This window comes from Triticum urartu, chromosome 1 (assembly GCF_003073215.2).
Source record: "Triticum urartu cultivar G1812 chromosome 1, Tu2.1, whole genome shotgun sequence".
Classification (NCBI taxonomy): domain Eukaryota; kingdom Viridiplantae; phylum Streptophyta; class Magnoliopsida; order Poales; family Poaceae; genus Triticum; species Triticum urartu.
In genome coordinates, this window is record NC_053022.1 from 404049521 (window position 1) to 404064725 (window position 15205).

Here is a 15205-nt window from a genome sequence, read left to right on the forward strand (position 1 = left end):
TTTGTCCAAATGCAAGAGAGTGTTAGAAAGAATGTGGAACGTGCTTTTGGTGTGCTTCAATCCCGGTGGGGTATCGTTCGAAACTCTGCATTGTCATGGGATGAAAGGAAGCTTTGGGAGGTGATGACTGCTTGTGTGATCATGCACAACATGATCGTCGAGGACGAACGTAATGAGAGCATCTTCGACCAAGGATTTGATTATCAAGGTGAAAATATTGAGCCCCTGCACCAAGACCCGGCCACATTCGAACAGTTTGCCCAATTTCACCGTGAGATGCGTGATTGGCGCACTGATGTGAATCTTCAAAGTGACTTGGTTGAGCACGTGTGGGATCACATTGGCAATCAATAGATGTATTTGTCCATTTTATGTTCAGTCAAGATAATTTCAATTTGGTTGTAAAACTATTTTATTAAAGACAATTTCAATTGGGTTGTAAAGCAATTTTAATTTTCAGACAAATATTTGGGTTCAAAACTAGTTTTGATATAAATTTGGGCATTTTTTGTCCCTAACAGACAGGATGGGGCAAAAGGATGCGGCCGCGCACACGGCCACCGCATCCCAAGACACGACCCCAAATCCCTATCCAAAGGGACAAAAACCGGACAAATTGAACGTCCGTTTGAGGTCGCGCGGTGGAGTTGGCCTAACGGAGGAAAGGGAGAAAGCATCTCGTGGAAACCTACCACTCGGTGAAAACTTAGAAACTCCAATACGGACCATTGGATCTGCAATCTAATGTCCAATTCATCCACCTACCATTCCGTGGGTTTTACAAGAAAAAATACACGGGCTTTGTGTAGTACTACAATAACTAGCCCTAGGGTGCTTGCATGCAAAAACACAGATTCAATCAGCAGCACAAATTCCAGATCCAACGGCCCCGTCTGAGTTTCCAAGTTCCTCCGATGAAAGGAGCTGCATATACCAGCTCGGTGATAAATTAGCTGAATGTGACTCCAGAGTATTGGACACAGAAGTTTTACAGTAACCTATACTAGTACACTAAGCCTTCGTCCTCAACACAACATAGTAGTAACAGAAAAACTGCATCAGAACATTACTGAAAACTTTATATCGGGCTCAGGAAAGTTCGGATATCACTCGCTCGCACTTCTCCTCAAGGATATTCACGGCCTCTGTGAAGAGCACCTCTGGCGGTAGAGATCCGGTGGACTCGATTGTAACTGAACCAGCAGAAACAAGCAACGAAAAAACACTGTGATTAGCAGCAGGCTAGAAGAATCGGAACCCCTGCAAAAAAAGAAGAATCAGAGCCATTATAAACAGGTCGTTTGCTACTTACAAATGAAGTGGTCTCTAACGCGCCGTAGCTCTACTTGATCATCAGCCAGTCTGACACATTCCCTACAAAGGGTGCATGCTCTTGGCTTTGCAACAACTGCTCTCTTCTCCCCTGGACAATGGAGATATAAGGGGTGAACATAAGCTTCGGGCAAGAACGCAGCTTGGAAAAATAAAGGCACAACATACGGGCACCTATAAACACTAGACACTTTCCATGTTGACATCACGCGGATTATCTAATTGCTTTTGATCTCTTGACCCTTATTAGTTACTTGTTGAACTTTGAACCAATTTATTCCCATGTTGTCTATCTAGTACAAAATGAATGTTGAGGACATTTGGCATGTTAGAAATGCTTCAAAAACAACCATCTTAGTGATCTAAACTAAAGTAATTATTAGGGTCCAGTGGGTGCTTGAGTCCTAGTTAAATGCCAACATAAATGGACTAAAGTGCTCGTAAACATCCAAATAAATCAGAACTGGTCAGACAGGCCAACAACAGCAGGAGTTATACACACTAAAGACAACTTGGGACTGCAGAGTTGAAGTTAACCTTCAGAAGATACCTCTGGAGTTGAATTGAACTAGAAATTGTGGACCAAGTTAGTTGACCTATATAAAGGACTAGTGTGTAACCATTTTGTTCAAGCAATTAAGAAACAGAAGTTCCAATAAGCCTCAGGAACAAGCCCTGCCACTGGATTACAGAGCGCGGTCTTTCTGGAACATTATCCCCAATTTACCCATTGCGGACAAAGGTCCATAACAACTTAGTGTCAAGCCAATTGCTGCTCTGCAATTAGAGTACTCATGGGTTCATTCCTGCACTTCAAAAGCTTTCGTGGCCACCTAGAATCCATATAATTTTGCGGATGCTGTCTAACCAAAAATAGCTAAAATGTTAGTGCCTTGCTCTCTTTTTTTTTTTGCTTCGAATCCCAAAGTATTAATCGCCTGTTTACAGAGTGTGCTATTGCCAAATTATGGGGGAGTGAGCTTCTGAATTGGTTGGGAAGATACTGGTATGTACTATGGTTGAATTGCTAGTCCCTGTTTGGTGATTCCAAACTTACACCTATGATATTATATCTTCAGCAGTGATGTGATTTGAATGGAAACTGAGAAATTATTCACTGTTCCTGAGGATTGCTGCTTCCAGATGGAGGTACACCATGATAGAGATAGAGACGGGGTCAAGTGCCAGGAGATTGTTGTGCTGGGGCTATACGTTACAACTTATTGGGACTTTGGAAACGTCAATGGGGTCACAGAAAGATGGCTGGCGCCATGGGAAAGGAAATGCTACCCTGGAAGAACTGAGAGACCCTGCACATGCTATGATGGTTATTTGCAGCAACAATGGAATGTTTGTGTACTGTGGGCGCCATAGGAAAGGAAATGCTCAAGGGAAATGTGGTGACCCTGGAAGAACTGAGAGAGACCCTGCACATGCTGTGATGGTTATTTGCAGCAACAATGGAATGTTTGTGTACTGTGTTTTTGTTTCTGTAGAGCTAGCGGTGCCAGGACTCTAGTGGCTATAATGATCTAGTAGTCATGGAGGTTGTGTCCATCTTCAGCGTAGTGGTGGTATAAAACAGCTCAAACCGAGGACTGCAATCAATTAGATCTTCCATTTTCAATGGAAATGAAACTAGGCCTAGGACTTTTTATTTGTAAAATTTAGGCAATATCACAAAATGATGATCTGGTAGACATGGTGTTACTAGGATTGACAAACCCCTCCCATGCTACTCAGATACAACAGTCAATAAACAAGCACACCAACAGCTACTAAAACTTCTCAGCCTCTCAAAATAGGAAGTCAAAGACAAGTTACCCTTTCCCAGGTCTTCAATGTCAAAAACATTAACTGGGCATTTTTTCACTAGCTCCTCTGCATCACCATTTTTAATTTCTTTGAGAAGAACAACCTACATGATAACAAAACAATCAGCAGTGGAGACGAATAGTTTGCAGTTACTCGACATATAATTACTGGAAATGCCATAACACAAATCTTACCTCAGGGAGCATCCTGTACCAGGCTGTAGCAACTGGAGACCACTTCGCATGAACTTTCCCCACTCCCTTAACAGCATGTGCCTCAAGCTCAATAGCCTGAAATAGAACAAAAAATATTAGAGCACATCATGATTGACTTTTAACACAAATGGCACTCCCTGAAAATGCGTAAAAGAATTTTAAATTAGCATCAAAAAATTCTATTAGGCATACACTGACTCACATTAACTTAGGCTTGATTATTTAAATCATGACAAAAGGTTATTCATCTAAATGATGGTACCAAGTAATGTAACTATTAGTAACAAAATAACCTGTCCTGGCCCAAGCCTGGCGATTGTTATGTCATTATACTTCACATCGAGAGGCCTTTCAGAGGTATTCTGTTGGCTTTGACCAAAGGATGTGTAGGTCCTCTGATTGTCCCCAGATTGTGCAGGAGATGCCATAGTTAATTGGCTGCCTTCTGGCAACCACTCCAATTGACCAGACTTAACTGCGAGCCAAGAAAGCTGTAAGCAACTGTATACTGCTAAAGCCCAACCATAACACATGAATAAAATTGGATAATGCTAACAGTATATACTACCCCTCCGTCCCAAAGTACGTCTTATTTTGGGACGGAGGGAGTATATAGAAACAACAACAACAACAACAACATCAACAAGCTAACAAAACTGAAATGTCTAATTAATCATTGACATAAGATGCAGTTATTCAGCAAAGTAACTTATTGATGATTGATTAAGATAAGAGATTATGTGATTGGGCACTGCATGATTTCTAAGTCAAACAATGTTACAAGAATGGACATAAGCAGAGGTACAGTACCAAGAACCAAATATCCAGTATTTGAATCTTTGTTCTAATACATACCAGTAAAATAGGTTTGCTTAGGTGCTTTAGGTTGTACACAAGATATTCAAAAAGTAAAAGGCATATATGCATTTAGTTTCAAAAGCAATGAACAGACATGATACAGAAGATAAGCTGAGGCTAATTATAGACGAAGAAATAATTTGTTGATGATATACATTTGAAAGACAAAGTTCCCAATAAGAAAATGGTAAGATGATTGGAAACTGTACTAGAGTCCGGCTTGCAGGCAAAGAATATATACCTGTAAGCCTTTGGGAACCCTTTTCACATGAAACATGCAGTTTGTACACAATAGTGTTCCTTTCATTTGGGACATCATCTACAAAAGAAAAGAAAAGAATAAGCTGGATGCAACCACATTTATGAATGTGAAACTACAGAAATTTATGACACTGACCAGAGATATAATCAAAAAGCCTTGGGTCAGCATCAAGTGGAATAAGGCCTAGTCGATGTGAAAGGACCTCGTCTGCTATAACTGAGGTATTGTCAACCATGAAGACTTTCTCAATGGCCATTGTAGGAACCTATGAATTAATATTACACAGTACATATATAATGCTTAGATGTTAAACAGGAAACATATTGGAATACCCAGCAAATAGTTTTTGAGATGGTGCAGATGACAACAATGTGCATACCTCTGCAATGAGGATTCTCCGGAAAGCATTAGCTATCGATGCATCAATGCCAATCATATCAAACTCCATATCCTCATCTGTAAGTCGATTTATCTCGATTTTAAAGTTCTTGCAGAACTTCTCAACTGAGACACTAGTATCAACTCCCATAGCAGCAAAAGCACCCGAGTATTGAAACCCTTCTGTCTATTGAAACATAAAGAGAAAACATAAAAATTTATATATGAGCTATCCATATAATCAGCTGACAGCCTTCAATAACAAACAGAAAAAAAATGTTTCAAAAATCATATGAAGATCATAAATGCCCAATCTGTTCTTAAAGTAGCGACATTTTGCCAGTATAACTGGACAATTATAACACAGCATATAAATACTGCAAAACTGGAAAAAATGATTTTGGTTTGCAACCAAATTCCTCCAAGTAAATACCTCACCGTGCCAACCTTTTCCATCTAAGCCGAACACAAGTAAACAAGCAGTGATATTTAAGAGAACATGTTCAAGCCTTTTTAACAGAAGCAAAATAGCACATCAAAACGGCGATGGGAACCAAAATCACCTTCATTTCAAAATATTATAATAATTGGACAATTGGATGCTAAGAGAGAATGATTTATGTTCCTACGAGAAATTAGGTTATTAAATAAGAAGTCTACACTACAGCGGACATGATTCCTGCGGAAAAAAAATGTCACCGCAAACAATTTAAGCGCATAAAACACCGCACACGGGCAGAATAGGTGTATGAGAATCACTAAGACGTAATGAAACAAAAGAACGGGGTAGGGAGTAGATGGATACATGAGTGGGGGCATCGGCCTTGCAGAGAACACGGGTGCGCTGGAGCTCAAGAAAGTCTGGCAATGAGGAACCATCGGGGCTTTCCATCCCCGCGGGAGCGAAGCGAGGCTTGGGGAGGGGGCGGCGGCCGTGGCCTAGTGGCGGCGGCGCGGTCGGAGACGGGAGAGGACGAGGGCACGAGGCGGCTGGGTAAGGAGAGAGAGAGAGAGAGAGAGGGAGAGAGAGAGAGGCTGAGCGCGCGGCGGCGGCGGCGGCGGGGCAAAGGTTCTTCTCCTCTACAGGGAGCAAAACCCTTCTGCGCTCGCTCCTTGGGCCCCGGGGTCAGCTGCCCTGAGAGCTGTCTTGGTGGGCCGTGCGTCCCGTGCTGCCTGATGCCTTGCTGTAAGCGGATTAGCCTCTCATCCACCGTACAATCTTGATCCAACGGCTGTTGTGCCCTCATCTTACATCCTAGTTATTTCACGAATTTCGTTTAGTTAAGAAATCACTTCTTGGACCGCAAAATGAGGGGTGCAGCTGTCATTGGATAGAGAGGGCTAAAGCAACTCTAGCAGAGTCGCCACATTGACGATCGTCATAATGCATATGAAACGCGCTTCATACGGATATAGAGGTTGTCAAGATGACATCTAAATACAGTGTTATCATATCTCAACCTCCATACTTTCCCCCGTTTTCTCATTCAAGCACTTAGATTCTCTTCAAAAAATAAATGTTTGAACATCAAGAAATCATGGACATATATAGTTTTAGAGAAGTTGCAAAAACAAAAATATGAACGAGCGACATGTCCAAATCACATCTGGCGTTGACGATCGTCATAATGCATATGAAACGCGCTTCATACGGATATAGAGGTTATCGAGACCACATCTAAGTACAGTGTTATCATATCTCAACCTCCATACTTTCCCCGTTTTCTCATTCAAGCACTTAGATTCTCTCCAAAAAATAAATGTTTGAACATCAAAAAATCATGGACATATATAGTTTTAGAGAAGTTGCAAAAACAAAAATATGAACGAGCGACATGTCCAAATCACATCTGGCGTTGTGTGCACCAGCCCTTCCGTCAGAGTGTGCACCAACCCCTCCTCCTCCGGTATAAGTAGTGTGCTCTTCTTCGAGGTTTCTCGAATGTATGATGATATCCCGCGTCTTCTCCCAAAATTCTTGAGCCCCTAAAGCCATTGTGACCGGATACATCGTGCTGAACTGATTTTTTTTAAACGGGGGCAAAAGGTGATGAACTGATTCTGGTCGTGTAGGCGGGCATCTCTTATCTGACCCATCTTAATTTAAAGTCTACTCCACTTCATCTCTGACTTAAGTTAGAGCATCTTCTTTGTCTAGCCGATGTTTGCTCTCTTGCATAGCCTCCTATCTCAGCTTCTTCTCTTCATTATTCTTCTCCTCCAACTCAAGCTTTTATTGCTTCCTTTTCCTCTCTTCATCCCCTCGGTATGAGCGACCAGTGCTAGCCGCCGAAATGATACTTCTAGGCACATTTATCATTTTCTCTTCATCAAAATCATCTCCGTCGTCATCCATCTTCGAAGAGGAATTGGCGCCCTTCACAGATTATGGATTGTCGTCCTCATACCTCATCTTCCACTTCTCATGCCCTTTCGACAAATCCAAAAAATGTAGGAGGCAAAATGGTTTGTCCTTCAACTTGACCATTTGTTTGTACCTCTTTTGAGTTGTCTCATCCTAAAACATACAAATGCATAAATTGATGAGAATGTTCAAAGTAATGGAAAGATGGCAATAAAATAACAACAAAATTGCTTACATATTGAGCAATGGTTGAGCCGCTAGGAGGAGCGTGCTTCACTTCCTACTTGCAACCCGTCGAATGGCTGCACATGTCTTGAATGCAGCCCATCATTTTGTGAGAGATTTGAGCATACTTTTATTCTCCGCCCAGGATAAAAAATGAAATGCTCCTCAATGCACTTCCGATACTCTCATGCCGATTGATTCTTCCCGACGATCACATCAAGGAGATATCTTGTCGTGCCCAGACAAACACAACATTCTCATCAGGCTTAAAGTTATTTATCTGAATTGCCTTCTTCTTTGATGAGTCGGTGGCATCGAAATGAGCAAATTACATATCTTGGATGGAATCATGATAGGAAAGCGACAGCGATGCGCCCTCGAAATCAACATCGTTTGTTCCGAATTCACCAATCATTATATTGAAAAAATCATCATTGTTGAGGGCCAATTCTCCCAAATTGAGGATGTCACCACTAAATCACAAACATTGCACATTTTCCAACAATTTTGCACGGCTACCTCGCGTTCAATCAAACAAAACCCTATTACACGGCAAAAAATGTTTTTTTACCTCATGAGCGTTGCTGGTCCAACACACGATTGGGAAGCCGGCCTTGTTTAGTCAGTTGCCGGAGGAAGCAAGGAGGGGCAAAGGCACCCGCAGCGCCCTTCCTCTTCTTCTAGTTTGGTTCCTTTGATGAGGACCGCCACAACACTCCAGGCGAAGGCAAAGGCACCTCCGCTCGAGACTCTTCACCGGTAGGGTAGAGGCCGGTCGTCGCGACTATTGAAGTCGCTGGGTCCGATTCCAAAAACAAACCTCTAGACACAGACATATCTATGTGTTGCCGTTGTATTTCATAAAGGAGATTCCTGCTTTACCGATTACCCGCTTGTTTCCGTTGCTCCACGACTTTCACCGTGGAGGCTAGCCAAAAGTCCTTGCTAGGTCTCAGATATCGGGATCACATGATCCATTTTCTAAATAAAAAAAATCACTAATCTATTTTTTCTTTGAAAACGCCCTGCTCATGTATTGACTTAATGTTTAGGGAAGTGCATCGATGAACCCGAGTAGGTATGAAGTCACTTTGAAAAACACATTTCTAAATGCTAAAAAAGTTTGAAAAAGGTTGCACGAATACATCTTCATGTTTTATGTGCGTGCATAAAGTTTCATGGCAAAATTAACTTTTTTGTAGCCTGTGTAAAAAAGACAAAAATTATGTCATAAAATGCTATTTAGAAGCATTGAAATTGGTCTTTTTTGCTAGACAAAACGGAAAGTCATTTTTTTCACAAAACTCTATGCGTGGATTTTTATATTTTTTTTACATTTTAAAACATGTTTTAAATGCATTTTTCAAAAAGTGGATATATATGCCCATGGGTTCAGGACGTGCCGACTCGTGATGTTTGTTTCCAGATTTCAAGCTTACCAACCGCAAGTTTGTTTCACCGAATCGAAGATTTTACCATTTCTCTCCACACTATCCAAGCCTGGGCAGTACGTGTTAAAGCACGAGTGCCTGATTCACACTTCTACTGGATCCGCAACGGTGACAACAGGTATAACTTAAAAACTATGCCTCATCATTTGCTGCATAACTGTATGTCGTAATCAAGGTTCTCCAGAAGAAGAGGAAAAGCCTAAACTAAACTAGTTTACAAAATTAGCAAATTACATGAAAATCTAGAAAAGTCATTGGTTATCTTGTCCTAGACCCGCCGATTCGTCATTCCGAGATAAGAAGTTGGCATTAAATCACAACCGCTGAAAAGCAGGCTGAAGATTTCCTGAAGAAAATCCCAGTCATGTCCTCAGATTTTTTTTTCTGTAATGCGATGACCTCAGCTGGAAAGAATCCGTGAGAAAATGTCTTGTGCATACTGGAGGAACATCTTGAAACCTTTTTTGTACATCCGAAAATCTTTCTCATGTTGTGTCAGCAAGATACAGGATGGTGAGATAGGACATAAGATAAAATCTTCAGGCACAAGCACCAGTCAAACTATAGCCCAGAATTTCTTCCTACAAATCAACACCTGCTCCGGCCTGTTTTCCTCATTTTCCAACGTGTGAATGGTGACATCCCATAGGAACTTTGGTGCGAGATCACTGATTCTTGAGAGAGTGGTATTCTCATCTCTGATAATGATAAAACCCTGCATGTCCAAAATTATTGTAATGCAGAATGGATTATTGTCTATGAATTTAATTTCCATCACTATATTATCATATTTGATCTCTGGTATTCAAGAAAGAGAAACACAGAAGCTCATGCGACACAAAAATATTTCTAAGTGGTGAGAAAGGTTGCTTGCAATTTATACTGCATTAGGTACAAATCATTTCTTGCACATGGCCAATTGTTATACATTGAGAAACAGGCTGATTAGACCACATACTATCGTATTTCCCTGGACAAATCATTTCTTGCACATGACCATTTATGATATTTCAATCAGTAATTAAGTGGCCTTGCACAAAACCGTCATAAGGCATGTTCCACACCATTTGGGGAAATTTAAAATCAAATTGAAAATTAGTCCTTAACAAATCTAGTAAAATGATTAAATAAAAACCTGACTGATGGCATGTTCAAACATTGAAGGAGCAGTTTTCACTAGAAAAATGATGTGCTCCCTCCGTTCACTATTATAAGACGTTTTGCATATTTCAATATGGACTACATACGGATTGAAACCAGTGAACAAACACACTAAAATGCGCCTATATATATCTGATTCAGAAAAAAGTTAGAACATCTTATAATAGTGAACGGAGGAAGTACTTCTTTAAGAAAATAGATCCGATGACAAGAGAAGACATTTCCATTCTATTTGTCTGTGAAGATACAATAAATAGATATACCTCAAATATTAGATATTTAAAGCAACAAGACTGTGCTTAGGCATCTATTGTGACATGAACATGAATCACTCTTTCAATGAACATGAATCACTCTTTCAAAAATTAAAACCGTTGGAAGAAGGAAGAAGAAAAATACTGTTCTTACAAACATTGGCAACCTAGATATGATATGCAATGTGTAAATACATATTTGAATCAAGGCCACATATTTCGAGTCTAACTTTGACCGTCGAGTTGGCCATTAAAACATATGCTATATACTTATATGTACTAAAAAGTATACCATTGTAAACTTTTTTCAAATATGAATCCAATTATATACTTTTTGTGGCATATAACTCATATTTTGTTGGTCAAAACAACGGCCAAAGATAGACACAAAATACAAGGTAGTTGTGCATATAAAAAGGAGGGAGTATATATCAATATTACCTGTGGACGAATGATGCGATCTATTTCTAGCATGATATCTTCCAATAAGCAACCTCCTACATGACCTTGATAGTGTGAAAAGAGGTGGAAAGCATGTAGCAAATCATATGACCTAGGATATGTTGAGAATGGCTGGCACCTGCAGCATAATGGTTTTTGTTTCATCATAACAAGGGAAGTAGATGTTTATATGTTCAGAAGAAATACTAACCAGTCATGGTAAGAACCAATTAACCCCCGGTCATAGATAACAGGCAGTGTGTTGATGGTTGTATAGGGTACTATATTCATAATCCAGACAGGATCAGTGCTTAGTGCCATAGCAAATCCACCATAATTAGCATTCATGTCCATGATATTCCGTATGCTAGTCTTTTCAACACCAAGAAATGACCAGTACTTGCGAACCTGGTCCCGCCAGAACTGGTTATTATTCTCAAACTTCTCTGGAGTAACTCCTAGAAAACATATTCCAGAAAATAGTTTATACTTATACATATGTGCTACAAGATCGAGCCAAAGATCAAACTAGATTTACCTAAAAATTATTAGTACAATTTAAATCACAGATGGTATATCTGCAATTTACAGAAATATTTGTGTGCTTCAAGAAGTAACATGTCATATTTGTGAAATGCCACACCCAAACTGTTTTCCTATCACTCAAAATTATTGTCTTGCTCAATTAAAGCCATATGTGAGCAGTAATATCAATATTTCAATAGTAAGGTCAAGGAATGTCAAATAGGACTCTGCCACAAGAATGACTTCCAGGGTTGGCAGGCCGTTAGGCAGAAAAGATAACTCTTCTCGAGGCCCCCACCGGTGTCTCTGGACTTCCTAACGTCGTTGTCAACTGCCACATCCCAACCTGGGAAATTCTTAACCCGATTCCCTTCCAGGGTCTATCTGCTGGGGTTACCCTTCCCTTAAGATTGGCTTGCTAACACTAAGGAAAGGTTGATGTTCAGTGCTCCAAAATTGGTCAGCTCTTTAAAAACCTTAATATTTGAAGGGACAAAAAAAAGCTTTAAACAACAGGCCTACGCTCAGAAAAACTCCAGCAAGCCACTGACAGTCAGCTAGTTGCAGGTACCACAGCGAATAACACTAAACTTTTTTTTTGCGGGTAGCCAATAACACTACACAATAAGCATACCTGCTTTTTTTCCGATTTTCGAACATATGTTAAACATAGAGGAATTAGTTTCACTTCAAAATTTTGAGCTCCAGAATGGAACATGGCCCAAACATGCAGAACCAAAACTAGCTCGTTCTTTCTCTTTTGTAGGCAATGGAAATGGACTGACCTATTATTTCCAAACTCCTCGAATAAAATAACAGGCGTTCAGGTCTGGAAGGCAGTTTCTGAATTTTTGATTGGTCCGTGTTCAACCGAACACAGTTCATTAATGGAGCTTGCCATGAAGAAGTGTCACCGGGGTCACAGATATTCAGGATCCCCATATCAGCATTTTTCTGTCGGCAAGATTCATCTTCAGGTTTGATCCATATAGCAGTCTGAACATGCTTAGCAATAAGCTTCCAACACATTGCTGATGTGATATTAATTAGCTTCTCCCAGATAATAGGGAAATCCTTATCTTTTCTATAAGCTGGTGGAGCAGAATATACAAAATATCCATTAGGTCGCAAAAGACGATCGACCTCTTTGAGCAATATTCCATCTGCAAAAAAAAAGGAAAGAGCTACTGGTTGAATGGTGCATTTCTAAAGTAGAATTCATAAACAAAGGATCATCATCAGAAGGAACTTTTAGTAGAACAAAAATATCAATGATGAAAGAGGACACATTTTTATGCGAACCAACTTACTTTTAAGGGCATGTTACAATAAACTGAAAACAGAATATAACTAACAAGATCCCACATAAAAATACTGCCACATCTTAAATTTTGAAATGTGCTCAGCAGCTTAGCATAAACACTAACAGTATGTGAATCTTACCATTTTCATGCCAGTCAACACGACATCGGGAGCAATGAACCATTTCAAATGAATTTCCAGGATACGGTAATTGCTTTGTGGCCAACACAGAGATCATTGCACCAATCCCACGCTCTAAAGCAAACTGGATTTGATTCTCATGGCCATCTTTTGGCGCGAATGACATAGTATGAATATCTAGGGGAAGAAGATAAGCAGAGAAGCTGGCAACACCGCATCCAACATCCAAAACCTGAACAACTCCTGCAGAGCGGAGATCACCAGTACTATTGGTTGTCATATTTCCTAGCCTGCATTGATCCATTTACAGAAATTATCTCACCGCAAGATCTTTTGTACGAGATACAAGAGGGCAGCAACATAAGACTGCTATTATTTGGTGTTTATGCTTCAAGTAGGATGTTTGCTAAAGAGGAACAATATCAGATCAAAGTTGACAATGCTCAGAATTTTGCTACTAGGCATCACACCCAAATATTTATTTACAAGATATTACAAGAATCAGACCATTCTACAGCCTAAATATTAAACTACACACCAGAAAATTAGGCAAGCAATCCAAGGTTACCTCTCTATGTATTCTGATGCACCACGCTTGAAGTGAGTGCCACCGCCAGGAAACCACCAAAGCTTACCATTCTCATGCACCCAATTCTGTCCTCCTTTTACCTCAGAAAGGTGTGAATGATTCACATTACTACGCCATACATAGTCCCGACTTGTTGGCCATCTTATCGGTATCTTGTAGTCATTTGGTGGGGGCACCAAACAGAACAAGCTCTCCTCTCGTGGAGGGCATTTAGCTTCAAGATCCTCGTGTCTAGATCTATCCAGGTTCCTTAAGCTTCTTATATAGGCGGCATCGTGACAGGGAATATGCTCGTTGTATTCCAAAGGGCACACATCAAGTCCATAATCAGGAACTGAGATTGATGCCGTTCGATAAGTAACACCAACTTTGTTTGTAAACTCTGAAGCATCTGCAAGTGAAAATCAAACAGGTTTAACCTTTTTGGCATGGAAACGTTCGCATGGTGCACTGGGAGTTCAGGATACATGCGCCACATGGTACATTTCTGGCATAAGCTGCAACTCAGAGAAATAGAAAAACAAATCTAGAACCAGGACAAACTGTCAAGACCAAACTGATAGTATAACTTTGCGTATGAACTGAAACAAACTACGTCAAGGCCCAGTAGATTTACTTCTTGTCGGAGACAAGTGTGGCAATATCGGAGAGTGAATTTCTCAAGCATTACACCTCTCGTGACAACGTCGGAGCATCTGAGATAACCTGAATAGGAAGCTTAAAGCCGCGGCGCGTATTGGACGGAACTGAACAAATAATTGCGATCCAGCGGCGGATCGACAGGGGAGGCGTGCTCTGTGGCCCGGGAGCGGAGAGTAGATAGGTACCTTGGGGATTGGAGGTACCGGGCGACCGGGAGACGGAAGGGAGCAGTATGAGCGCGGGGGAGGCGGAGGAGTGGAAGAGGGTGCCGGCGTAGAAGGAGGCGGCGACGAGGGCGACGCCCAGCAGGAGCAGCTGCACCGACCGCGGCTCCGCCGACGCCGGCGAACACCACCGCCCCATTATGCTGCTCTCACTCTCACTTCCCCTTCCTCAGCGTCAAGACGATCTCTGCTTGGAGGAGACGGGGAGTTGGGACTTGGGACTGAGTTCATCCCCCCTTCCTCTATTTCTTTTTCCATTAAAAAATACTTCCTCCCTTTTAAAATACTACTGTACATGAATCTAGGTTTCATTGGGATAAATCTTTGACTATCAGTTACTCTATTAGTGTATATACTTTATGTGGCATAAAATTAATTTCATCTCCGTACTCCCTCTATAAATAAAGTAATAAACTAACAGGTTTGCTAAATCTCAGTCGACTAAAACTTAGTTACGTCTCAATCGATGCTATATTCATGAAATTTTACATTGAGATCCTTACAAATTCTTTTTTTTCATATATTCTCGTTTTCTTTCTTACATGTTATGTCACTTGACTGGGACTTGATTAAGTCTCAATCGACTGAGATCTAACCACATCCATAAACTTATATAAAACATTTTAGACCACACATCTTATATTAATTTACAGAGGGAATACTTATTTTATGTTTATAGTCTTATATTCCAGATCAATCTCCCCTTCGGCTCGAGCGCTGGGATTATTGTCTCTCTTTTGTTGTGTAGTAAGATGTCATGGCAACATCGCTCCAACGGTGATGACGGTGTTGCTTCGAAGTCCTCACAAGGCAACTTTCAATGTCGGTGGCACTTGGTCGGGCGTTGTTGAGGAGTTTAGATGTTCTTATTCCCGCCATGTTCTTTGTCGACGTGGGTCCATGGGTATTATCTGCAATATCCTCGTCACCTTCAATAGCTCCTTCTTTCAAGCCTTCGCGCGCAAGGTCATCACCCTTGATTGGTGCTACTTGTCGACTGCCTACCTAAATCAGGGTGGTGCCCC

At 40.9% G+C, this 15205-nt stretch overlaps 2 protein-coding genes across 2 annotated transcripts; both read right to left on the reverse strand.

Annotated features, from left to right (window-relative positions):
- Window positions 1-894: 894 nt before the first annotated feature.
- On the reverse strand, window positions 895-5986 carry LOC125514870 (DNA-directed RNA polymerases I and III subunit rpac1). The gene is made up of 9 exons (XM_048680240.1): window positions 5666-5986; window positions 4862-5047; window positions 4618-4747; window positions 4462-4539; window positions 3656-3837; window positions 3342-3437; window positions 3157-3250; window positions 1313-1423; window positions 895-1193 (listed from the first exon to the last, which is right to left on the reverse strand). Exons 1-9 carry the CDS (start codon window positions 5750-5752, stop codon window positions 1090-1092), a joined length of 1068 nt encoding a protein of 355 aa, XP_048536197.1. The 5' UTR covers window positions 5753-5986; the 3' UTR covers window positions 895-1089.
- A 3036-nt stretch (window positions 5987-9022) lies between these two features.
- LOC125514878 (probable methyltransferase PMT7) lies at window positions 9023-14424 on the reverse strand. The gene is made up of 7 exons (XM_048680251.1): window positions 14142-14424; window positions 13294-13705; window positions 12726-13015; window positions 12068-12445; window positions 10969-11215; window positions 10758-10896; window positions 9023-9616 (listed from the first exon to the last, which is right to left on the reverse strand). The coding sequence occupies exons 1-7, from the start codon at window positions 14317-14319 to the stop codon at window positions 9458-9460; spliced, it is 1803 nt and encodes a 600-aa protein (XP_048536208.1). The 5' UTR covers window positions 14320-14424; the 3' UTR covers window positions 9023-9457.
- Between the last annotated feature and the right edge of the window lie 781 nt (window positions 14425-15205).